This window comes from Orbicella franksi, chromosome 7, assembly GCF_964199315.1.
Source record: "Orbicella franksi chromosome 7, jaOrbFran1.1, whole genome shotgun sequence".
In the NCBI taxonomy this organism is placed as follows: Eukaryota; Metazoa; Cnidaria; class Anthozoa; order Scleractinia; family Merulinidae; genus Orbicella; species Orbicella franksi.
Genome location: NC_138151.1, coordinates 12,405,210 through 12,432,698, shown reverse-complemented (window position 1 = coordinate 12,432,698; position 27,489 = coordinate 12,405,210). Strand labels below are relative to the sequence as shown.

Here is a 27,489-nt window from a genome sequence, read left to right as displayed (position 1 = left end):
GATGATTGCGAAAGCAATGACCAACTTCCCTTCATGAATATTCAAAGCGTCAGCTCTGTTTTAGTTGCTTTGTCGATTTCTTTCATTAGTTTCTACGCAATTTACCTTGCGCTTGCAAGTCGCCCGTAATATAGCTTTCCCAAAACTACTGGGCAATAGCCTGCGGTGCAGACGTATTTTGGGCTTGCGAGCGCACTTTTTCGTATTAGACTGCTATCTTGGATTCGTTTACTATGGATCGTTGGGGCGAGGGAAAGTTTGCCCAGGGAGTATGCAAAGATCGTTGCTTTCATGGGGCTAATTAAGAGCATTGATTTCGGAGGGGTCTCTTGCTAACTCTGGAAGGCTCTGTCGTAAAATTCCGAGGGATTGCCACTTTCAGTAACTGTCTGGCGAGAAAAAGGTTTTGGCCATTATCAACTAGGAGGTAAAAGGTTCAATTCAGTCAACATCGCAGATATGAAATTGCCTTTAATGACAAAACGTTTCGAAAGTAGAAATCCACCTTCTGAACAGTTCAATGAACTAAGCTTACGTTTCATCCTCAAAAGATTGCCTAAAGTGTTAACGTTACGAAGGGTTCTGAAAAATCTGTTCTACTCTGATGGCAAATGGAAAGCTAAGCGCGGATACCAACAAAGTTGGTTTCACAGGGTTCACACAGAACTCCACTAAAATTCGATTACCTTTGATGCCGATCACAAAGGTTCCTAACATCTACAATCCGTTAATTTCTAACCATAAACCTAAATCAATCCGTAAGCATGCTATTTTCCCAAAACTTCCCGAAATTTCTCATCAAGGCAATGAGAGCTATTTTCCTATTCGACAACTTATCGATAACCATGTGAACCCCGTCTGGGCGTTAAAATACACTGAATTAAAAATTTATTTCTAGCCACCGCGAAAAATTAGCGTTTTCAACCGTTGTTCTCAGTGCTGTGATGATATGGGAATATCAATCCGAAACTGGCTGACCTTTTCACATTTAAATCAGGTACTAAAACCTTTATATTCAGTAATCATTATTCAATTGTTCAAATTTCAACTGTAGCATCACCGTAAAGTGAAATGGCTTACAAGATTCTTTATTGCTAAGAATTCCGGCAGAGTTATATGCAATACATCCATGACCTATGTAAAACTATTGAAAGTGGAAAGCAAACAATGTTTTAACCATGGTAGTTGTTGCTGTTGTTGTTGTTACCACTACTATCCTTGTTTCAACTGTTGCTGCTGCTGTCGTTTGTTGTTTTTATTATTAGTTGTTGTTACTGCTGGCAATGTTGTTTTTGGTTGCTCCTGCTGTTGTTGTTGTTGTTGTTGTTGTTATTGTTGTTGTTGTTGTTGCTGCTTCTGTTGTTGTTGCTGTTTATTGCTTCTGCTGCTTATGTGGATGGTGCTGCTGTTTGTCTTGTGTCTCTGCTGCTGTTGCTGCTGCTGCTTCTGTAATGCTTCTATTGTTGTTCCTGCTGAAGATGCTCTTGCTGTTTATTATTGTTGTTATTATTGTTGTTATTGCTTTTGATGATGATGATGATGACGATGATGATGACGATGATGATGATGATGATGATGATGATGACGATGATGATGACGACACTACCATTTATTACAACAACACCAAAAGTGTGTTGATAACACATGCTAAGTGTTTCAATAGCTAAGTGTTTCTATACATCATGCTTACACGCTTTCTAAACCCTAAATTGCGTTACGGGAAAATATATTCCAAGAATTTGGCAAAATTATTTCAAATTTTCACTGACATTTAAGTCACTTTCGTAATTGAGAAGAAAATTAAATTACACTTCTGCTTATCTAGGAATATGTGAAATAATGATTCCAAAGGTACTTGAACTGCTTTGTTTACCATCTGAAAAAGACTACACAGGATGCTAAGCTAAAGCCACAATGAAAAACGTATCAAAAGACGGATTCGGCTGGCGTGTTGCCACCCAGTTGAAGAGATGTGATAATTCATTTGGGAGATTACAATTATTGTTCTGTTTCTACATGCTACACTTGCGTGTGACAAATTGAACAATCGTAACCTTCCAAATGAATCATAACGTGGTCTGAATTGAGCGGCAACAAGGACGTAAAAATGTTAGCCGAATCCGTCTATCGAACAGAAACTTTATCTGTAGTATTTGTTCTTCTAAAATCCGACTACGCCCTGCAGATCAATTCTTCAAATATACAATAACGACGAAACACGCTTTATATTGTTACAAAATTACTACACAAGAAATCAAACTGTGCACTTCGAAAAGTATTTGCATTGTGCTAAATCGGAATACAAATGTATTTTTTTTCTTCCATGTTAACGAGTGTTAAAAACAAAAACAAAAAAAAAAGCAATATTAAACTGGTATCACACCACAATTCATTAATATTCAGTCATACAGTTTCAGGAATTCGTTATTATAGATAGAAACCTCTAACAAACCCCGAATCATCAAAATTTTGGATTCAACCTTTTACAACTTTTAGTTTGCACAGTGATTGTTAAAATACCTACAGTTATTAAATACGCGTTACTAACAGAACTACTGATTTTTTTTCCTGGCTAAATAAAATGGATTTACCCATTTTGAATTTTCACTGAGAAAAAGTAAACCTATATAATAATTAGTGATACAAATAACAGCGAGGACTTCGTGGCCTTAAAGGTAACACGCGCAGAAGCCTGAATCTTCTGGTGCCATTGAAGTCTGCTAAAAATTGTGGTTTAGTAATAGGTCTCTTTGTCCAGCCAGCCTGAAAAAATAAGGAAAGGAATGGGTTTTCAATTCACAATCAAAAGAAAGTGTACGCACTTTGTTTTACTGTTTTACTATTTCATATACAAGTACTGAAAAATTTAGAGGAAAAGTCTCGTTAAACGATTACGATTGTTGATGAAGTTGCCATTGTTACTAATTCTTAAACTCATAAATAATTAATGAATTTAAAACAAAGGAAATCATGGGCGTGACGGTGTTTGGTTTCCAAAGACCTCGAAGTTCGTCAAAAATACTCCGTTGCGCGTCGTTTTTTCAACCCTCTTATCGGTGTTTAGAAATGTAGTCAAACACAGTCTTTCGTGTTTGATAGATTACTTCACGAACTTGACATATTTAAGTAAAGGTGTAGAGCGGTTTCACTCCCGTGGCAAGCAGCCAAGCAAAATATATTGGAAAAGAAGAAAGAGTTTCCATATTAAGAAGAGAGGTCAACTCCCACGGGATTGGTTTGTAGACATTAATGTGGCTGCCGTGACCTCATTTACTTAATTCTCGAACATCTTTTAGTAAACGTATACAAGGACTGTTTGATTTCACGATACTTACATCCTGGATATCTACGCAGAATATAGCGGCGAATCTCATCATAGATCCAAATAACCAAACTAAAGGGCATGGCTGGGAACCACCACTGCCAACTGAAACGGGAAACAAATTCAAGACTTTAGAAAAGGACACGCTAAAAGACGGTGTAAATCTAGTTTACTTTCACGAGCAGACCCCATCCCGTTGTGAACTCACAACATGACTCGAATGAACGATCCCAATTCTGAAAAGTGGTGACACTAACTTCTCACTTTAAACTTTTCTCAAGTTAAAGCACCCTCCCTCCACAACCACTACCTTCCTTTACTGGAGTCAGCATTGTAGTTTTATCCTGTTGTGGGAAGGAGGTTTCAAAGCGCACTTTTTGAGATTTCAACAAGAAAATGACCAAGGTGATACTTACGCTAAAGGATACATGCGAAGTCCGTTGGACATGCCCGGGGTGTAACTCAGCAACGCAGCTAATGCGGTCTCAAACACAAGACCGAAGTTCAAGAACCAATTGCTGGAAATAACGTGAGGAGAGCACGGTGAGTGTGATAATAACCCAGACGTAGAGGGCAGTTTTCTACGATACAATAGACTACCGGAAGTCGGCTGCTCTCTCGAAATCGGGTAAGGATTATGAGACGAGACGTTTCAGACGAGAGGGAATTGGGACGAGACATGGGCCCCTGCACTCGCCCCAGCCCCTTTGCGTCCACAACGCTCTTTTACGTTCGTGTTCACGAAGAAACACTCGTCTGAGCCAAGAGGGAAGACCGGCTGCCGGCAGGCTAACAATACATTAAACACATGAGTCGAGTACTGCATCACTGTCGCAAGCAGCAGCTAGAATACATGCAGGTCATAACGATAAATATCTTTAAAAAAAAGGTTGGTGCTGAAGAGTAACAAAAAACGGCAACAAATCCTTGTAAAAAAACGTTGAGAAAAACAAAGAAAGCACGCTTTTTAGGAACATGGTTCAAAATCCAATTTCTCTAAAACATCAACTGGAAGAAAGATACCACTGCCTTGTGTTGTGTCACCAAATTCTCAAAACAAGCTAAAAAAAAGTGTGGATACCAGTTGAGAGAAAATGAACTATGAGCTTGGTACAAACGAGAAACAATTTCTGGATGTCACAAGAAAAGTGGTCAAATGACAACATTTTATAACTTGAAAGCTAGAACAAGCAAACACAGGAGATAGCAAGTAGTATGACATACTTCATTCCTTGTGTGAAGAGCGAGTTTCTCCTGGTTTTACAAATGATCAGATCAGCCCATTGCACAATCACAATACTGACGAAAAATGCAGTGTGGCAGGTGTACTCCAGGATTTTACGTTGATTGAAAGTCTGCAAGAAAGGACAAATTTATACATTGGCAAGGTCACCAGTCAGAAACCATTTCATCTACACGTCATTGAGGCGCTTTATCAAACAACGACGGCAAAGGCAACGCGAGAGTGTCACCAAACAAATGGTTTAATTAGCAGCACAATGGATATGCACGTGCGTTATAAATCTTTGTTCATTTCTTAGCCGTTCTCTGCAAACAACAGCATAAGTAAACAGTAAATAAGCGACCAAGTTCTTCGTATTTTGAAGTCTAGAAAACATGAACCACGACAGCTAATCTTACGTATTTCCATTGAAATTGAATGCTGTCATTGTATATTTAGCCTGAGCAAGTTTTTAGACCGATAGGTACACGGACGGATCAATGAACTAGCAAAAAAACGAAGGTAATATAAATTCATTTTTGAATAGGCGTTCTCGTTGTTAAAGTACCCTAGTCAGCCTCCGCCATTTGCGATGCTATCGACATTATTGATATTGCAGGGTGAAGCGAAATCCTATTGCTTTACTGTAAGCTGTGTTCCTGAGAGTGTGGTTAATTATCTTCAGTTGTTTCACAGTGATTTCCTTCGTTTCGACATGGAAGAGTGAGTGAAGCCTTGGAGCCGACTGGCCCATAGCTGCAGGAGCTTATCCCGGTTTCTATAGCATGAGGCAGCTAGGAGTATTTCTCCTCCTTCTTCCTTTCGACATGCTCCAAATAAAATATAATAGCCAAACTCTCGCACGTAAAAAAAACAAGACTCTTTAAGGCTCCCTATTTTCCACTATAACACTGACTTAGACTTACCCATTCCTGTCCATAGTAATCTTGTAAATCATTAATTGACTTGTTATCCCATGGTTTTCTCAGGCCAAACAGCATTCTGGGAATAAATCCATTCTCTGCCATGATTACAAAGTACACAAAGAAGCCAGCTGTGGCCTGAAAACCAACAGGAAATAATGAACATGGGATAAGCACCACTTACAGCATACATGTACAAAATCGTGATTTTAAAAAATGAGTTCCTATTTCATTTAGCATTAACATTGACTGACTGATTTTGACCGACACAAACAAACACCATTACACACATGTTATGATCAACTTTCCAAACATTTGTGATCATTCAATTGGGTAAGGGTGCTTCTGAAAAGAATTCTTGTTGGTAGCTGACGTTTCAACAACCCGAGTGGATGGAAACTTCAGAGCTGGGAGAAAACTGTTCTCAATGGTGCTAGAAGCCCGGTTGGTTGAACCTTGATGATGTTGGATGTAAAAGTTGTTTAAAGTTTATCTGCAGGGATTGGTCAGATGATGACAAACAGTTTTTACAGTTTCTTCTTGACTCTGAACATGACTTCTGCTCAGGTTGACGAGGTCAGTCACTGACAACAGTTCTTGCAAGAACTACATGTACCTCAAACCAGACAATTACACTAGATGAACTAGTGATTCCAACACTGACAATTCCACCTTGAAATATCAAAATGGAACTTTGCAAACAGCAAATAATACTCCAATCTCACTCGAGGGAAAACAACTATTTGCTTACCTGAATCATGCCAATTTGACCATAGGCCATGGCAATCAGCCTGACAATCAAATCAACAAGAAGTCCATTAGTATAGGTATTTACATGCTGCACTTACAGTGCAAATCTAAATATACTGTGAACTCTATTGTTATTGCATGTGTTGCAAGGGCAAGTCAAACAGATACAAGTTAAATAGTAATCTGCAAGCTGTAGTGACAGTTAGCTTTGTGGCTTGTGGTTTGATCTACTATCTGATTGGTCACCGCACAAATGTTCACAGTTTCCAGATTCACATGGTAAATGCAGGTCTAGTGCATTTTAAGACTGGTGTTTGTTATTTTGTCAAAGTCAGAGAAGATTTTTCCATCGTACTTCTTGTCTGCTGTGTCAGAAGGAAGGCAGCATGGTGTTCTCATCACTTGTCAGGCGAGAAAATCCATGACACTTCATCATAGACAGACATGTCAACACACATGCGCACTTACATGAACACTTGCCAAACTCTGAAATGCTACTCATCAAGCTTGGACTTCACCCCAACTCCAGTACCAGTATAGAAGATTTAAGTTTAGTTATATGACCTAATGTATGTGTAAAATGGGTAATGTTACGAAGATGTACTGCAACACACTGATGATGACCTACACGTAAATTAGGGTGGTGCAGTGCAATTCAAACAAACATGATGTGCAGCAATCACACACAAGTCACTCACCTTTCATTTACAAGTTTGTCATTAATTGGATCACGAGGCTGGCGCTTCATGATGTCTGACTCAGCCTTTTCATAAGCAAGTGAGATGGCAGGAACCTAAGACACACCAAAACATCTATTTGAGCATAATAGAGGAAAAAGAAGAACTTCAAACTATGGTTCTCTTCTATTCACAGGGAGGTAATAGAGGAAACTATGGGTCTGAAAATGCTATGCTGACCTTTTGGAAACCAATCATCAGACTTCAACAAGACTTAATACTAAAACTCTCATAATGTTCAGGTGTGGCACCTTCATTCTATTGAGAGAAGGTTCACATACCATGTCTGTACCCAAGTCAATACACAGAATGGTTACTGTGCCAAGAGGAAGAGGAATGTCCAAAATGATGAACATGAGGAAGGGACTGATCTCAGGGATGTTACTGGTCAGTGTGTAGGCAATGGACTTCTTCAAGTTGTCGAAGATCAAACGACCTGAAGAAAGAAAGAACCTTTTTGAGCTGCATGGCACTATTCAATGCTCAAACCTCAAAACAGCCATTCTGAGCTAACAAGTCAAACAATCTATTGTATGTAAACTAGTTCAAAGTTAAACTGTGTGACCACGTAATTTTAATAATCACAAATTAAGGTTTTTTTCAAATTAATGTACATGAAATCAAAGCATGATTTCATGCACTTCGTCTGACAGACTGAGGCTCTAAGCAATTGACCGTAAAAGAAATTTGACTCGAACAAATATTAACAAACAACTTTTGCATGATAATAAATCCTGTCTGTTGAGTCAGAAGGAAGGCAGCATGGTGTTCTCATCACCTTTCAGATGAGAAAATCCATGACACTTCATCATAGACAGACTTGGTAGTGAACTAAAACAAACCTAAGACTGCATACCATTAACAGATTACAAAGGCACAATCTTTCAAAACTACATCCCCAAAAAACGAAACCTCAACTTGGAAATCAAAACTACATTCATGTAACAATTATTAGGTTAAGATACATACACACCTTCTTCAACTCCAGTGACGATGGAAGCAAAGTTGTCATCCAACAAGATCATGTCTGCTGCCTGTTTGGATACGTCCGAGCCAGCAATGCCCATTGCAACACCTGGCAAAGAAACACAGGACATGAGAATGATAATCCCAGTTTAAATCGAAAGTGAGAGTTTCATGCTAAAGTTGATCAGTTTACACACCAATATCTGCTCTCTTCAAGGCTGGAGAATCGTTGACACCATCTCCAGTCACAGCAACAATGGCACCCTGTCGCTGACAGCCTTCTACAATGATCAACTTCTGCTGTGGAGAAGTTCTGGCAAATACAATCTCTGTGTGGTGGGCCAGAATGTCATCAATGTCTTCTCTAGTCATATCCTATAATAACCACAAATTCAAAGGTTGCTCAACTAAACATATCACTTCCAAGCCACTCTATCTTAATGGAATTGTTCCAGTCAAACCTCACAATCACTTGAGCAGGAGAAAAACAATGGACCTTATGACAATAGCAGGGATGTCGCTGGTTTATTTCTCCAGGGAGAGAGCTTATCACTGGCTGAAATTTTGCAAGACCTTAAAAACCCTTAATCTAAAGGTGCACTGTCCCATGCAACCCCTAGTGCAGTGTTAAGGATAGATGACGATGATGATGATGATGAGGATGATAATAATAATGATAATGATGATGATAATGATGACGAGAAGTGACGATGATGACACCTCTGAAAGAGACCTCAGCTTACTTAAGCTTTTGTCATCTATCCTATCAGTGCCTGGGTGGCACAAAGGTCTTCAGCAATTCTTCGCCACTCAATCCAGTGGACAGCAACGTGGCAGACCTCCCCCAAATCTTCTGTTCCAGCTCCTCATCTCCTTCCTTTACAGCCAATCTATCTCATATTTTAAGCAAGGTTTGTGTGCTGTAAATTTTTCACTAACCTTCAGCTGTTGTCCATGAACAATGATGGCCTTCGCCTGTCTTGGGTTGACCTCCTCAACTGGAATGTTAAGACGAGTGGCTATGTCCTCTACTGTCTCAGTTCCTGAAATAATAGTGCAATCATTTTAAATCTATTTTCCACATTCAGTAATTGCCTTCCAATGTTTATGCACACTTGATAGTCATGTCCAACAGCTTACAATAAGGACCCTTGAGCCATGAACACCTGTCATTTTTTCGCACTTTTTTCAGAGATGAAAGAACGAAGGCTCTTCTTACAAATGTACAGGATCTGCATTTTTACAGTGTAAAAACATTGAATAATCTTGTTAGTATGAAGAACCCTCATACTATAGTCACTAAAAAAATGTACAAAAAATGTCAAATGTTCACGGTTCAAGTGTCCTGACTGTAATACATGTTGATGTTTTGAGTTATATACTGTAGAATCATTGTATTTCTTTTTCCTGTGAAAAACGATGTGCCAATTTCTGGTGTTGCTGTAGGTTCACTGACCTTTAACCAATGACAAAAGCTTAAATTGGTACAGTTGACAGATTCTGCAATTCTGATTTTTTTTGCAGTAACTGCACAAATTCTGCCGCACTCATTGGTCATTTTCATTCTCAATAAGCGGACAGACACATTATTTATAATTTATGCAATGTGTTAACGAGCAAGAGTGGACAATTTGACAGTTTGTTAACCTAAAAACTAAATTGTTCTCAGTTTTTGATGGGTCTGTCCTGTTACTGACAATGAATTTCATCATAACATTGTCAATGTAGTCTACGGATCCACTTGGCTATCGCCTCGTGGATCAACAGCTACTTTGACAATATTATGACAAAATTCATGATCAATGTTACAAACTTGTAACTACAGTCGTAAATTTGTGAATTTGCTTATTGATCTATCGAAAAACATATCCGCTGCAAAAATGACACATGTCGTAACATATATACAATTAATTTGATCATAATATAAAACCTGGAAAATCAAGTTGAAATCAAGTATGATCTGTACAAACAAAACCAAAACTTTGAGACTAAATGTTACATAACAATTATTGTCACACGTGACTGTTCGTGATAATCAATAACAGGACAGACTCATGAAAAACTAGTGTCAATTTGTTAAACTGACCAATAAATGAAATCTAACTGTAACTGGCTAGACCTCTGGGCAGGAATGTAACCAGTGGAGACAAACGTTGTGCAATGTGCAGTCTACAAAACAGCTGGGATGAAGACTAGCCCTTAGAACACCAACCCTCAAGTAGGAGAGTCACTTAGGGCAGGCTACAAACTTATTTCTCCTGCTGAAAGAGGACTTAAAATTCAGCTGCAATTTTACATGAAGACAAAAAATTCAGTAACCTTTGCAGCTGCCAAGGCCAGAAAAGCAGGCTGGGCTCGCTAATGAGGCGGGTTAGAGTTTTCTTAACTACATCCCTGCTCAAGCGATGATATCTTCAGATCATAATCTCAAGACACTATTCCTTACATGATAAAAATATCTTCTACATGTAGTAAGTATTTCTCTTCTATGGTGGACAATAATATTGTATAGTCACTGACAAGCAAATTACGTTTTCAACTCCATTGGAAATGTAGAAAATATCATTTAAGGCATAACTCTTTTTCACCTTCTGAAATGATTCCAACTCCTTTAGCAATGGCCTTAGCTGTGATTGGATGATCACCAGTGACCATGATAACTTTGATTCCTGCACTACGGCATTTGCTTACAGCATCAGGAACAGCAGCACGAGGAGGATCAATCATGGACATGAGACCAACAAAGCACAAGTTTTCAAGTGGGAAATTAGGAGGCTGTAAACAAACAGACATTTTATCTTTCAGTACATGGTAAATGGTCTCTCCAACCTCCACCTGCCCACTGTAGAAAACTTCTCGTGAGAACAATTTATATATTTAGTAGCCTTTTGCTCCCCATTAAAGAAATCTTAAGAATATTTTTAATTAGTAACATTACTCAGTAATTTGCTCGTCATCAAAGAAGGTATTAAGTATGGCATTTATCAGTGTCTTCATTCAACACAACATCAATAGCAGTGCAACAAAAAAACAAGAAATTCCACAAGGGGTGCAAAATTACTGCCAGCAGTCTTCCAGTTAAGAATTGGTCTGCTAGGAGTCTTATTACTAACTCAACAACATGACGAGGCAGAAATTATGTTTATTTGCTTATGAATAACTGTTTTAAAGTTGATGCAAGTCTGAATTTAGCAACTGCACATGAAGATTTCTTTCTTCTTGTGTTAGTCTTTGCCTTACAAGTAGCAGAGGACCCAAGTATCCAGGTGTCTGCGCTATTGGTAAATAAACAAGCTCACAGGATTAAGTTCCTTGCTTTTCAACTGCTGAGAACTTTTTCACTTGTACATAATTCATTATATGCATGGTGGCAAGCAAAACTTTAACATTTAAACTTGGCACAAGATAGAATGTACTCACCTCATCTGTAACAAACTCAAAACCTGGCGGGAACTCTTCCAAGGGCAAAAAGAAATGGCAGAAACCAAGAACACGTTCACCCATGCCTCCCAGCTCAAGGTAAGCAGTATTAAAAGCTTCCTGCATCTTCTCGTCAAGCTCCTTTTCTTCACCGTTGAATAGGATGGTTGAGCAGCGATCAAGGATTCTTTCAGGGGCACCCTTCATCACAAGAATATAGCGCTTGTCGTCAGGATCAGGATTCTCATGGATTGAGACTTGGTACTTGTTAGTGGAGTTAAATGGAATCTCGGCAATCTTATTGTGTTTTTCTCTAATTTCTTTCACGCTTCCCTCTGACAATTCAATGTACTTCATCAAGGCTGATTCCGATGCATCTCCTGAACAGTCCCTGTTCAAACATACCAAATTAATTGTCAATCACCTGATGGCCCACTCAAGAGTGTGCAGTTTCAAAATAATACACACAAAATTTAGCTCTGCATTCATTTTGCACAATGATTACAATACATGTATGAACACACAGAACGAACATGAACATGAATAAATCAACTTGCTAGGGTAAATGGCAATAGCCCTTTTTCACAGTTAGCTTAAAACAATTATTATGAATTGTCATTAAAATGCAATCTAACTTGGATTTGAAGCAATTTTGGCAGAAACTGCCCAAAATTGCACGCATCCACGTTGGATTTTCACTGTTTGTAATGAGTGGGGTGAATAGGGTTTCAGATTGATGGATGTGGCCTTAAAAAGTGCACGGATTATGGATTTTTGCAGTAAATTGAGTGGATTCGCGGATTTTGAAAACAGAGTGGATCGAGGATCTGTAGCTGTAAATTATGGCACGGATTCCAGATTGTGCCTGTATTGATGTTCAGATCTTGGGTCCTAAACAAAATTTGGATCATAGATCTTTCTTCAACCTTAAGCTCAGGTGTGAGACTGTTATGGGAATTGCACTATGTTATAGCCATCAAGTATGCTGCTTTCTTTACTATTTGTGCGAAATTAACAATGGCATTCACATTTACCAGTTTACTTTTGAACTTTTATACTTCTGTTTCTGGATGTGATTGTGGTTTCGGATTTGAACAAAAATATTGGCAGATCGACAGATTTGGTGCAAAAAAGGCACTAATTGGCGGATTTGCATAGCCCTATTCACCCCCTCCCCCTCTCCGTAATGAACTGTGAAAGGGGCTTTTCCATGAAATTGTACCTCTTTAAGATTGGGATATGATCCTGGTCTGCTTTAAACACAGCTCTGTTGCACAGCGCAGCAATACGAGCCAGAGCTTTCCATGTATCTGATGTCTGCAACAAAAAAAAAGATGACAAATTAAGTTGCCACAGCCATCAAATCTCAGTAACATTGAGAAAACCAGCCAAGAAACTCATGAGCCATTCTTAGTTTATTACATGTACATGTCTCATGCTCACCGTGACCTTTGAAAGTCTGCGTTTCATAACTAGGAGTCGAGCAATATAACACAACTTACCATAAATCCAAGAATGATCTTAAATAAATAAATATCTTAATTTACCACTCTTTCATTTGGGCTTTTCAGGGTCAGCAGAAACAAACGATGAAACAAATAAAATGTAAATGAACATAACATGGTTAAAAATCCCAACTGGCTGGAGGCATGCAGACCAGTTGGCTCTTTAAAAGACTGGCCAAGAACTGAAGAGAACTTGAGACTACTGAGAAAAGCACCAGCTAGTGGTCAGAACAGGACTTGAACCTGTGATCTCCTAATTTCGATTCCAGTGCCCTAGCCACTAAGCCACCCAACAATAATTACAACTTGTGAAATTCATCTTCTACACAATGTATTTTCACAAAAGGATGGGGTCACACAACAACCCAAGACCTGTTGGTGAATAAATCATAAGCTAGAGCACTTTACCACCAAGAACACAGAGTGCATCTCACCTTACTGTGCGACACTCCTGACTGGTCTTCGGTTGTGTCAGCTTCAATCGTTACATTATCGAACCACATATGAGCTAAAAATGTAACAACATTACACCAAGTGATTGACTATCCAACAAACTGATGTACATGTACCTTTTACAAGGCTGTCAATAAGTTTTGATTCATGTGTAGCCTTAACTTCACACCCGTGACAAACTAGTTACTCAATGGGTGAATTCATCTACAGAGTATAGGCAAGTATAGCAATAACATCAAAGGCCCATTAAACATACTCAGCCATAAAAGGTGTAATGATAACAGCCCTTAATGACAGCCTTGCTTTTGAAAGTATTAGTAAGAATCAATACTCTTTACATCCTGCAAAACATGCCATTATTTAATAATTCTTGACATGGTGCGTGGAGAAGTGAAAGGTATATACATTGTAAATCAGCAATAGCAAGCATTTTCTTACCCACTGTCATTCTGTTTTGTGTTAAAGTTCCAGTCTTGTCAGAACAAATGGTTGATGTACTTCCAAGAGTTTCTACAGCCTCAAGATTCTTTACCAAGCAGTTCTTGGAAGCCATTCTCTTGGCAGTAAGTGTCAAACATACCTTCGCAAAAAAGAACAGAACACATTCAGCAAAATGAGTAAAACCTGGGACAATCAAGAGACTAGTTGGTGTACTTACATTTGCTACCGTTGGGTTTATTTTAAACTACAGAAAGCTAAGGAGAGTGCAAACTGAAAACATATAAGTAAAGAATCTTAACAGGTGAGAAACTAGCTACTGTATACATGTACATATGCATGAATTGAACTCAGAACTGCAATGCAACAAATTTAGCTACAGAGTGTTTTAATAGTGAACAAAGGGGAAGACTTAAACATAAGAAGTACAAACTTCAAATAAAGCAGGTCATGTCTTTCCCCTCTAAGATTATGTTGTATGATAATTATTTCATGCCCTGAATGGCAATATCACCTTTTGAGTTTACAAGCACAGGATTCGGCCGCAAAATTTTGAGCTTTTCTTGTAACCTTTTCTTTCTACTGATTTGTAAGATGTAAATGTTACACTTAGCATTGAAAATACATGAAATTTTCATGTTGGAAGACACTCATCAGAGTGATCAAACTTACAAGGAGAGCTTCAATATGTACTCACTGTGACAGTAGCAAGAAGCCCCTCTGGTACGTTAGCCACAATGATACCGATTAAGAAGATGACAGCCTCAAGCCAGTGATATTTCAGGATGAAAGCAATGATGAAAAACGTGACTCCAAGGAAAACAGCCACACCGGTAATAAGGTGAATGAAATGTTCAATTTCAATGGCAATTGGAGTCTTGTCACTTCCAAGACCACTGGCCAAGTTAGCGATACGTCCCATAACGGTGTTATCACCAGTCTGAACAGCGATACCCATGCAGTTCCCTTCCAGTCCATTTGTTGAGAAGAAAGTCAGGTTCCTTGTCTCCAGGGGATTCTCATTTGTACAGTCGGGTCCTCTGCTCTGTGGCTCAGATTCACCAGTGAGGGAAGAGTTGTCTACCTGCAATGCAAAATAACAATATGTAAATTATTGACAGAGATCGGTCAACTCTCCCATTTGATGGTAAAAACTCTCTTAAGTGAAAAAGGGTGTAGTGACAGCATTTCATGTACATACTCAATCAAAGTCATAGCCTATGAGAGGTCAAATGAAAATCCTTATTAATACCAGATTCAACACCTATGCCAACTCTCCTGAATTATCTGGCAGTCTCCCGAATACAGACTGAATCTCCCGGTCTCCAGTAGAGGTTCATCCATTCACAAAAAAGAATTTAACCTTGAATTCTCCTGACCAACTGTCCACAGAGTGGTGTATGTTAAGAGCTAATTATGACTGTGACCGAACCTCTGCTTATAGACATTGACCCACTGGATACCTAATACTATGTCTGCTACATGTATTATGACGTCAATACAGTGTTTGTGTCCATCTGCGACTCTGCAGCAGGACTGAGATAAGGTGTAGGAGAGAGGAAAGAAAGAGAGATGACAATAGTCATTAAAAACTGGATGATTGGATAACACAATTTGAGAATTTTCATTGGCTTAGCCATGATGGGTTATGAGCCATTATACCATGCTCTACGAATGTGGTAAGCACATACATGATTTTTTTGTGCATTTTATTTTTAGTTTAGTTTAGTTTTCTATATTTTGAGAGTATTTTTAATAAAACAGTTATTCCAATCACACTTGCTGGATTTGAGATGATTATCGTCAACTTGGCACAACGCACCTCATTAGCTATCTATCACTTCATGTCCAATGCGTGCTACAGTTGTAGTGGAATAATTGTTAATTAAAGGGTTGTGGCTAAGAAACAACCTCAGTTAATTTAATCAAGCTGCATTACATGTAGATGCCAATGGTGTTTGTCTGCTACGTGTAGGTTAAAGTTTTTCCTGCCAATAAAGTTCACACGCAGTCAGACCTACAGCTACCACTAAGTTATACCTGCAAACTAAACAGTCCTGTTTTTCAAGAAAAACTTGATTGTCTCAAAAAAAATACATTCTCCTTATTCTCTTCTCTTAACACAAAATTGTGGCAAAGTGAATTTCAAAGAAATCCTTTCCAGTAGAATTGTTCATTACCTTGAAACCTCTGGCTTCCACTACTCTCAGATCAGCAGGTACTCTGTCGCCACCCTTGACAAAAATAATATCACCGACAACAACTTGTTCTGCATTGATTGTGTGTCTTTCACCACCACGCAAGACGTGCGCCTCTTGTGGAACCAGATTCTTGAAGCTCTCCATGATGCGAGAACTCTTGGCTTCCTGAGGTTGTCAAAGATAAATATCACATTTTGAACAGTCGTTCTTGAAACAATAACAAAGCAAATTAAAATTGCTAATAAATACTTCACTAACTACTTTACTTTTAGGATACAGAACTGGGAAGCGTCAGTACACACAAGAGAACCCAGGACCTTAACTGAAACTGTTCCTTAACCCTATTCCATACTACAGGGTTCGTACCCTTTTTCAAAAACAAATTTCCAGGACTTTTCCAGGACTCACATTGATTTTTCCAGGACTCTAAAATTCACATTAACCCTTTCACTCCCAAGATCTCAATGCTAACTCTTCTTACTGTCTGCCATACATTTCATATTTTCACTTGAGTTTAACAGATTTCCAGAACTTTCAAGGACCAGGAGCCCTTTTCCAGGACTTTCCAGTCCTGGAAAATGCCACAGTAAAATTCCAGGACTTTCCAGGTTTTCCAGGATCCGTACAAACCCTGATACTACTTCCCTGATACTACTTATTTCAAATCAAATTAAAATCACATTGTTTGCAACTCAAAACTTAATACCAATTTCAAAGAGCGTTCTTAATCCACATACCTGATAATAAGAGAAGATTCCAGTAACAAGGACAACAGCAGACAACACAATTCCAAGGTACAACTGAAAAACAAGGGAAAAGAAAGTTTTTAATCCCGCGAGTGCCACACCATTGTGCATGCTATGTGCCACACCATTTTCCCTGAAAATCGGTGTCTAGTTAAAAGCAACTGATAGATTGAAGCTTTCTCATTTAAACCACACTTGTAAACATTTTCTGAAAGGTCATAGCTGTCTAGTTTCAATGCGGTTAATTCCTCAGTGGTTGATGTAAATTATTTGATATCCATATGACATCACAGCAGTGGGAAATTAAAAACCTCCTACAAATCTCAGGAGCCGACAAAAGTTGTTTCCGGTCTGCCGGGAGTTTATAATAACTAAATCTCTCACAATGTTGATGCACTCAGTATGTCACATGGAAACCTGAGGGGTAAAAATTTTGATATACTCCTGACGTACTAAATACGTCATATACATATAGGCACTCAAGGGGTTAATGAAACAAAGATGCCATACATAAGTCATACAAAGGCCTAAATTTCCCACAAATCCAGAGAAAAGCTGGTAGCATGTCCATCGATGTTTCGTGTACTTTACTTGCCTTAAAACTAGTACCAAAGTCTGTCACGCGAATTTAGTCATAAGTACATACATTATCTTTCGGTGGCTCTTCCTCTGTAGCTATTAGAATGCCGTAGGCAAAGAAACAGAGAATAGCTCCAATCCACAGCAACATGGCAAAGCCACCAAACAACTGCCGACAAAACTTCACCCATTCAGGGGTTGTAGGTGGAGGGGTCAGTGCATTTGGACCATCCCGCCTAAGAACTTCCTCAGCTTTTTCTTTTGTTAGACCCTGTAGAAGACACAGTTCAACTCCTTAATGTGCTATTTATTAACCTAATAAAGAAATGTTTTTTGTAAAAAAAATTCTCCAGATATCAAAACTACATCTCCCAAATAACAAAAGTGCCAAATCTAAGCCAAAATTCTGAAGAGAAGTCTGATAAATATGATTGAAACTTGGTACTCAAACCATCCACCATTACCCAAATTAGAAAACTCTGAATTTGAAAGGAGTATTGGGTAGAAAACAGAGCCATTGTCATAGTCACAACAAAAAACCCCTAGAAAACACTGCTAAGTTAGTATGCAGAGTGGAAGAACAAGCACTTTTCATTCTTTGCTGTACTCACATGTTGTGATTATGACATCATGGACAAACCTGCCATCATGATTTTGTGGGCTCTTTAGGTTTGTTGTTCAAGCAATGATGGACAAATTGTTTACAGTTTTGTAACGCTTGTTTTAGGGAACTACATTGCCAGGTTGGAAAAACGTACACTGATTATAAAAAATTAAGTTCTTATTTTAAAATTACATGTAAATTATATGTAAGAAAAACAAACGGGGAAATAAATACAAAATTTTAGTCACAGTAAGACTGAAACTAAACAAAATTAATAGCGTTTTATTACAGGGTATCAATAAGTATAAAGTGAAAAATATCAGGAACCCTGCAGTGAAGCAAAAAGGTTCTGAAGTAAAATAGCCCACCAACTATGAAAATTTTTTCCACAAGTTTCTGAAAGCACAGCAGCTTGTTCTTAATATGTTACATTGGGCAACACATTTAGTTGTTTTGGTGTACAGACTGTGTTTATAAATTTAAGATGGCTATTTAAAACAAGTCCAAGGAAAGATTTGTGTTACTATTCCTATCAAACCTCCAAGGATATACACACAGAACTAAAAACATGGGTTTTTTAACAGGGACAGCAAATGTAGTGAAGATCTTTGTTATGAAATCTTGAGCCACGCAATCTTTTATCACCATATCGTTAGGGTACGATCAAAAGCACAATCACAGATGCAAGTGATGACATTTTTTTTGGTCAGCTACATGTACATATCCACCATTAATATCATGTGCATGTGCCTGTAACTGAATGTGTAAGACATGAACAAGCAAAAATGATAGACAAGGAAAGGATTTGCTGGTTCAGATTGTTAACATTCCTATTATTTGATTAGCAAACTAATACAGTGAAGTCTCTTTACAAACTGTTGACAAAACACTACTGATGCAAGTTGTATATCTATAGTTGCCTTCTAACAAGTTTCCTATTAATCATTTCAATGACCATTTTCGAATACAAAAATGAAATCCTAGAAATGTGTAGAACATGTTAACGATATTTGCATAGCTATTCTCACGAAAGGAAACATGAAAGTTCAAGTACTTGAAACATATCATCTTCAGCTCTTGTTTTTGCTTGCAAATGACACGGCAGGAGCCCATAAAGTGAAGCTTATTTTTAGGAACAGAATGAACCTTACATATACACACATAGATACCCTGGGAATTGCTCGTGAATTCATGGGACCATAAAAGAGAATTCTACAAATATTCATAGAAAATAAACTCAGGCAAATAGTTTGCTCAGGAATTTACACCCCAGAAAACAGATTGAAAGCCTCGAATGTGCCAGTGTTTGGTCATAACATGAACTTGTTCCGATGTTGCTGTAATTTACAATTCGATCCGCACGTCTGTGGAGAAAACGTTCAACCCACAGACTTTGAAACCAGAATCGGAAATCCCATTCAATGATTGGAAATCATGAATAATAGATGAGGTTAATATTATTACTGAAATCCAACGTTTGCTTAAGTTCATGTAAAAACATACATACATGTTTTAATTACGTGTACCGGCTCGCGCGATCGATTCACTCAAGCGAATCGGAAGGAAGCGACGAAATCAACACCGATGTTTAATTTCCGTTCTGGCTGCAAGCCTTGTCAAATTGACTACAGTTCTCGATAGGAATTCACATCGTCTATTACAATCGACGTTTATATCGAAATTGCAATCCTTGCAAATGAAATGTTTAATTTTTGAACATGGACAGCTGATAAGAGATTCAAAATGCAGAAAACAATTAAAAAATGCGAAAGTAGGGACTTGAAATTGAAGGTTGTAAGCAAATGATTACAGTACGATTGGTCAGGTCAAAATCGGACCAAAAGTATAAGCTTCAGCTTGTAAACCAATTGATCAAAACGAATCCAGCCATTCATTAACTACCACTTTATCAACCAACAAATTAAACAAGAAACGATCGACGTAGAAAAGTGAAATATGTAGTGAACGAAGGTATTATAAGCGGGGGTGATTCACCACAGCTTTGTGTACATTTTTAATGCCTCGAAACACGACAAAATTTGCATACAGCATAGTAAAGCCATCGAACCCTTATTTATAGTGGAGTAATTTTCTTACATAACCGATTTTATTCAACACGATTTCAAGAATACACAGCTCGTTCAAAGGGGCTGTCATCCTAAGCAATACAATAAAACCACTTTTAAGGGTAAAATGGACAAGTGTGTACACAAGACTGTATTTTCCCTTACCGTTTCTGTGCTGGTTTCTAAACGTCTGCAAACTTCTTCTAAAGAGATCGTATGCCAATCCTACCAAACGAAAACACGAGGATTTCAGTTTCATTTCACTCAGATTAGATCTCAGCAATGAAATGCGCTTCTTACAATTTCTAGTTCCTTCTTCAGGTCTTCGAGGTTTTCCTTCTTTGCCTTCTTCTTGGCCTTGGACTTAGAAAGCTTCGCCGGTTTCTTTGCGCCATCTTTGCCTTTGCCACCATCGTCGACTAAGGGTGTCGTAGCTACCCGGTAGCTCTGGCTTCTACCAAACTAGAAAATATAAGAAATTAAAGCATTAGTCTCTGTCACGAAAGACGAAGAAGTTCTTGAAAATTCAAATGAGTTTACTATACACCTCCTCGTCCAGTTCAGTAACGTCGGCCATTTTGGAACACAACCCTGTGGAAACCCACGTGGATCATTAAAGCGTTAAAATGGCTGTCAATCATAAACCACGTGAGCATTTCATTGGGAAACTACAGCTTGCCCAAACCAACATGGCCGACGCAAAAGGCCCGCAGAAGCATGCTAAAAACTCATTTCAATGCTTTGCAGCCAGCCAAATATCACATTTCTCGATATTTTAGGCAACGAATTATTTTGGCGCTATCGCTGCGATACTGCCAAGCGAAAACTCACATACCAAAACATTACAAAGTCCACAAAATGGACTCTGATATGTTTAATTTTCGTACGCCCCTCCGGTAACTAAAAAGACACTGAGAAGAATTTGATCACGCCTGGATGTAACCTGGGATCATAAAAATAAAAAGGCTTATAAGATTTCAAAAAAGTGTGACGTTGGAAGAACTATCATTAACTTGATGCTGAAAACTTATATTGCTGCAAAAAGTTCCAGTGTTGAATTCATATTACCTGCCAAAAATATATATTAATATGCATGATTGTTAATCGCATCAAATATACTTTTTATTGTCTTTGAAACTGCATGCTTAAAAAAATTATTACTTTCTTTACCAACAGGCTCCCTCTTGTCTATGATAAAGGACTTGTGTTTTATGAACACTTAAAAATATTTACGTAAGATGGCACAATGCGATACTGACTTCAAAATGCAACAAGGCTTGGAATATAAACGCTGCCACGGAAACGGTGAAATTATTTGTTTTTGCAGGCCTGAAGCCATATTGAAATTAAATATAAAAATGATTTTCCATGACAGCTGATTTTTTAAATCCCCTTTTAATAAAAAATAAACGTTTAAGCTGTCACGGTTTTCAGTGACGGCTGTCCTGAAGCCGAGCGCCAATACATTTTTAGGTTTTAAGTATTGTGATGGTTAATAAATATAAAGATTGAATCGTATAGTGTTAAGAACATTTATTTTCGTTTCGATATAGCTTTGTGCACTTGTCGTCACGAGGTATAACCAATACATTCAGCCATTTTGAAGCTTATAAAGCATAATTAACGTTATTTATTAATGAGCTTTAAATTTTGCTTGTGGCACTTTGACTTCGTGTAAGTCACATCGCCACGTCTTGTATTCATTGTGACGTTTAATCGACTCCTTAATTTTCTTTAGTTATGGCAGACATTGTGAGAAATAAGGAAATGAGCGAATATCAGATCAATATTTGTCCAAAAGATAAAAATCAATTGTCTATGATTTTAATCTCATGTTGAGCTACACTTTGACGAGGTCACATCAAATCAGCTACGTCATATAATGCACGTGATGTTCATGTGCTCAACTCACCGGCAAATGTTAATGTACTTGATGAAGTGCGTGATATTTCAATCGCCAGCTAGAAAACTTACAATTAAACTCATTCATAGCTTCTAATAAGATTTCTTTACAGATCTAAACTTTAAAAACAAAAAGCGCTGTTTTAGACTTAAGATATTTCATTAGTTCTGCTAGCTGTAACAGACAACTGGCGAGGTTAGTCGTCGGTGCTAAATACCCCGTGGTGAGCCGGCACCCAAATCGCTCGATCCGGCGCTTTTTTCCGAATTTGCTCTCGTTTACGAACATACCTCTTACTACGTTTAAATCATCTTGCAGTTCGCCGTCAGATCAAGTCGTTAAGAACTTTTACGGGTATCACTAGATTCTTGAACAGATTGCTTTAACGAACTCCCCTCTCAGTAGCGAACCGGCTTCGCCAGCCGGAAACCGTGTACCCCGGACTACATATTCCATCGCTAAGAGTTTTAAAAGCATTTTCCAGATTAGACGGTACAAAACTTTACAGAACAACACAGGTATAAAAAAACAACTAGCCAGAGGTACGTTTTCCCAGTGGCATCTGCACAACTAACGCGACATGACCGTTAAAACGCTGAACACCCTCGGACGCCGGCCGAACAACTGAACGGCACTTAACGCCGATCTGAGTAACTATAAATACTTTACCAAGTTCTCTTTTTCCTCCGCGTTTCCCTTCGCCCCCTTTCCACGCGCAGCTTTGCTCATGATCTCTGTTTACCAGCCGTGGAAGCCTGGCAAGACTGAACGGTTGTCAGTTAAACCTCCCGGACGAGAAGCAACAGAGTTCGTCAGTCTTAGTGAGTCGTAGCACGCTTGAACTGGTAAAGACTCTCGATAGACGCAGCTATACCATAAAGTCACTGGGCCTTGGAAAATTACCGGGTCACTGAATACAGTATAAGCAAATGAGCGTTGAAGGCCAATGGGAGAGCAGGTGATTGTGATATTGCCGGTTTGGTTTTTTCGACTTTGTATTTGAACCCAATATTCGTCAATCGAACAATCTATATTATTCCTGTTTTATACAATACTCCATGTAATTTATTACTACGAATTGGAATTTCTGATGAAGAAACACAATGGAAACTTCGACGTTATATTGACCTCCCACATTCTCTTCGTCACACTAAGTTTGCCGTGGTTTCAAGAAAATGCTCTTGTTTGTTCCTATTTGTTTTAGTGAGCTTTTAAACACGTTGCGCCATGAAAATGGCTTCTACAGGTTAAGCCGGTGCCGAGTCTTGCCAAGCGAAACAATAAATTCCTTTTAAAGTCGTCAAACTATTTTGCTTTCATGCACCGTTGATCCGAACCTCCAGGCATTTTAAGCAATGATCAGCAAAGTCTTCCAAAGGAGCCAATGATAATTGATATTTTGGGAAAACACGCTCTACAAAAGTCTCAAACTTGGGAATTTTGAAACTTATCTTTGAAAGAAATTAGGAGCTCAGAGAGTAAAACATTGGAAAGAATGGCAGATTCGAGAGAATGCTTTGAACCCAAATTAAATTTAGCAGTGCTTGGTTATTCATCAATCATGTATGCTAATTTTGCCTAAGTTACCTTGTGTGGCAGAGTGTTATGTAATCATGAGCTTGTCAGCTACAAATCATCTTTAATCCGGACAGAAAAAAAGGTACATGAGCACACAATCAGCTTAAAAATATCTCATTTATTTTGTCCTACGATCGCAGTTAGTCACAGATCAAAGATGTCGAGTCAGTTCAGCCCATACTAAAAACAACACAATGAGTTTATGCAAATCAATTGAGCAGCGAAGCTAAAAAGCCCCAAGCTGTTTTATGCTGTGATCCACTGTTTAGGCTGGATGCAATGAGGCCGAGAATCTGGGGTCCCGGAACGGGGATTCCAATTACGAAGTGTCGTAATTAAAGGGATCATGATTCAGAGGTAGGGCACCAAAAAGAGCGAAACCGTAATTGGCCGTTCGTCTTGATCTTGGTGCAATACTGATCATTCACAAGGTTTGCATGCTTGACACTCCAAGTTTACGATATTTTCTAAAGAGATCGAGGGCAATCTTAAACATTTTTATTCACTTGAGATTTTCGCGCGCACTTTTCCAATATCCAGCGAAAGTTTTGTTTATTCTACTTTTTACAGAGAGCGTATATGGCGCAAACACGGTGCAAGACTTCAATGGGAAAATATCTATATTCGATCGGTGTAATCAAATTGACAAGTTAACCTCAGAGTATACTCTTATATTTGTAGAGTTTACAACAAATTGCACTCACCGAATCTGGCGTTCCGTCCACTTCATACTGATCTTGCACATACAGCCCACCCAACAACTCCTTGTTTTCGGCCATCGATCCCCGCTGAGGTGAAAAGAAATCAAATAAAAGTAGAGAAAATTCGATTACCTACTTAAACGGGACAGCTGCGGAATGAGATCACAGCACACAATATGCGTAATTTATGCAAAAGCGCGAAATCGGTTAATTTATGTTTTATTCATCGAAACAAAAACCAAATAGACAAATTAATCAATGTTTGACTTTAGGTCGTAGCTCTTTTGAGTTGATCTGACAAGTACATTTGATTACTCTACTATTCAGTGATTAGGAGTTAAGCTAGCTAGCTTGATTAACTTGTCTAGCGTGGCGAGAAACTGAGAGAAAGAAAACTAGACTGGAGCGCATGTAAGAAAAAAGAGGGGAACGCTCAATTTTCGCTTCTGAAATTCGCACCTCTTGTGAATTCGGACTTTTAACACTGCTACGAAGGTAAGTTACAAAGACTTATTTCTTTTGAAGCTATTTTTATTTTTATGTAAATTTACACTGCGGTATTTTTCATTTTAACATCTTTTCGCTCAAAATGACAAACCAGAAAGTACAAACTCCAGACTAAGACGATTCCGTGCTTGAGAAGTCCACCTTTGAAGTAAGTCAATTATATAGATCGCCTTCTCCTGACCTTTTACTCAGCATGAACGTCACAGAGCGAATGTTCAGTACTTTAAATAGAAAAACTACTCTGTATATAGCACTTAAAACGTAAGCGAAAAATCGTCAGCGGGACGAAATGTCGAGAGCACTCCAGAAATGTTTCCGTAATGAAGGCGATTACGAAGTATTTAATTGAATTAAAAGTTTCATGTTGTTTAATCACCTTATCGAACCAACCGGTTTCCACGTGCACAACGAAAACGGTACATGAAGGATACCGGTGTAAGCTAATATACAGTTACGTGTTTTCACCGGTGTATGGACACGTGCAGATGTAAATATAACTGTTGACCTTGTCATTTTGGGTTTTAAATATCACACGCGACGCTGAATATTGCAGAAAACAATCAACTTGATGATTATGATGGCGTTTACATAGTTAAAAGCAAGACGTCACGTGACCTTGACACAAGCCTCTTTACTGATGTCGTCAGCTGGCTCGTTAAATACTCGTTCAATTCGTGAAGTATTGTCCTTGAGTTTGTAATCTTCAACGAAGAAACAACACTAGCTATTGCACAGTGAATACTTGCAATTTGTGATGTAACAAACCGCGATTCATGAGTGGACTGATTTTGAAGGTTTTCACTAAGGTTATCGGAGATGAGGCTGATAGCAGTAATTGCTTAAGAAGCGGAAAAGTAGCTACAAATGGAATGAAGGCTTTCACAATTACGAAGATAGTGGCATCGACTGTGAGACGCAATTAAGTTCTCGCAAAATATCAACCGCCTATTGAAAATATTGCAAACGTTCTATAACTGAAATAGCGCTGCACGGAAACACTTTCTATCCCAAATCCATAGAATATTCCCTTTCATATATACGGTAAGCCCGGTTACTGATTATTTGATCTTTACGTTTACGACTGGTAACGCTAATAGGCATTGCTCAAGAAACTCCAAACACGATCACTTTCTAAATGTAAAGGCTCCGTATCCTTTCTATTATTTTATCTTAAATGATTTGACTGATTATTTGAACCGTTTTCTTGGCGCCATTTTGGAGTCGAAGGCCCGTTCAATCCACCGACCGATACCTAAATTAAAGGGGTCTTAATATAGCCCAGGACCATTAAATCGGGACCACAAAAAACTACCCTCTCTCCGTCCCCCGATGCTCAAGTTTAAACTCGTAGGGCTCCATGGTCAGCGGTTAGCCGTGGCGTCTCAACTCAGCGCTTCTAACATTGTTTGTTTGGATCAACCTCGTCCCCAGGGCTTTCCCGTTAGAGATTGGAAGGGGCGGGAATCTCTAACGAGAAAGCACTGTGAATTAACGAGGTTGGTTTAGTATTACTTACTGAAATTCTATTTTCACCACGCGCGCATTTTGGCAATCTAAATGAATTTTCTTTTCTTTGAAAAAAAAAACAATGTTTGAGGAGTCATTAACGTCTATCAGCTTCGGTAAAATCGCCATTATATCGAGAAACCAGTGAAATTATCTCACAGGCAACCCACGCAGCATTAAAAATTATCCCGCCAGCATTCATGCAGCTTCGTGTTATTTTCCCAGAGGGCAAAAAAAAAAATACTCGGGAACTCAGCTAGAGGACGATATCTAATGGCGCCGCTGGGCTCCGGAGATGCAAAAGAAAGTGACCCTAAAAATACTCGACATTACTTCCAATAGAAATCTAGTTCCATTTGTCGATCCAAAAATGTCAATTACTCATGGACAAAGACATTCAATTAGTGATAGAACTGGACGATATATGTAGTGATTTTCCCTTCCGTGCACCGCGGTGAATCACACAACCACGGTACGTAGATACACTCGGCAAAATAAAACATATTGTTGGATTATAGATTGAAATTAAGTGCAAATTGCTAACAACATGTCTGATAAAAGGTCTGCAACCTTAGTTATCTCGAAAATGCTATGGGTTTTTTTTGTGGTTTGGGACAAACAATAAATAAAACTGTGCGAAGATGGAAATTGAATCTGCGTGTGGAAACATATTGAGAATGTTCTGTTTAATGAGATTTCTTCAAAGAGGAGATTCTTTATTCAACAAATGGAACCGGCTTGAACAAACGAAAACTAAATATTAAGTAACTCTGAAAGCTACTCCATTTAATATTAAATTTTCCTTAGTAAGGGAAATTATGCCACGAAATCTCAGTTTTCATTTCGGTTGTCCGATTTTATCTCTATAATTTTCGGTTCGTTAAATCTGAATATAGATTCGTATATCTCTTCAGTGTAAATTTGAACCGCAAATAAACTGAATGATGTATTCTTTTCTGCTAAGCAACAAACAATCTGAAAACCACTTAAAAAGCTTGCGAATATGCAGAATTTAAATGAATATAGGCCACAACAGTAAATTAAACTAGGATGTTTTGATCAGTTGCGATCGCTTGAATCAGATTGAAGATTGACAACAAGGTATTATAAAATGCTAACTCCTTTAACAACAACAAAAGTTCTTACCGATATACCTCTGCTTACACCAGAGAGACTGTCAGTTACTTTTACCTCGGCTTCCGTTAAAAAGCTTTCTTCATCACAAACCAGACTTAATTACACTCCCATCGCCTCTGCCTCGAAGATATCACCGACTTAAGTTCCCGAAGATAATTGTTCAGAATCGGGGACCCTTTCATTCATTTCAGCCAGTCACGTCCCTGATTTGTGTTTCGCAGCTGG

The 27,489-nt window shown here is 38.4% G+C and overlaps 1 protein-coding gene across 4 annotated transcripts; it reads right to left on the bottom strand.

Moving 5' to 3' along the window:
- Positions 1–1,544: 1,544 nt before the first annotated feature.
- LOC145491942 (sodium/potassium-transporting ATPase subunit alpha-3-like) lies at positions 1,545–27,366 on the bottom strand. Of its 4 annotated transcripts, XM_081471242.1 has the most exons (24): positions 27,274–27,366; positions 24,118–24,201; positions 20,233–20,394; positions 20,098–20,157; positions 17,330–17,533; positions 16,675–16,737; positions 15,917–16,102; positions 14,434–14,820; positions 13,737–13,878; positions 13,280–13,353; positions 12,563–12,657; positions 11,341–11,731; positions 10,509–10,695; positions 8,860–8,963; positions 8,118–8,295; positions 7,928–8,029; positions 7,236–7,390; positions 6,916–7,010; positions 6,219–6,258; positions 5,471–5,605; positions 4,547–4,677; positions 3,739–3,840; positions 3,336–3,427; positions 1,545–2,763 (listed from the first exon to the last, which is right to left on the bottom strand). In XM_081471242.1, exons 2-24 carry the CDS (start codon positions 24,190–24,192, stop codon positions 2,735–2,737), a joined length of 3,189 nt encoding a protein of 1,062 aa, XP_081327368.1. In that variant the 5' UTR covers positions 24,193–24,201; positions 27,274–27,366; the 3' UTR covers positions 1,545–2,734. The 4 variants fall into 4 exon arrangements, with proteins under 4 accessions (XP_081327368.1, XP_081327369.1, XP_081327370.1 ...); XM_081471243.1 differs by lacking the exon at positions 27,274–27,366 and having other exon boundaries at positions 24,118–24,263; XM_081471244.1 differs by lacking the exons at positions 24,118–24,201; positions 27,274–27,366 and adding an exon at positions 22,505–22,977.
- Positions 27,367–27,489: the final 123 nt, after the last annotated feature.

Excerpts from the sequence above, each read along its gene's own strand:
- LOC145491942 (XM_081471242.1), bottom strand. The coding sequence starts at position 24,192 with ATGGCCGAAAACAAGGAGTTGTTGGGTGGGCTGTATGTGCAAGATCAG. Across the intron at positions 5,606-6,218 it reads GTCAAATTGGCATGATTCAG|GCCACAGCTGGCTTCTTTGT; the intron begins GTAAGCAAATAG and ends GTTGGTTTTCAG. Across the intron at positions 2,764-3,335 it reads TCTGCGTAGATATCCAGGAT|GCTGGCTGGACAAAGAGACC; the intron begins GTAAGTATCGTG and ends TTATTTTTTCAG.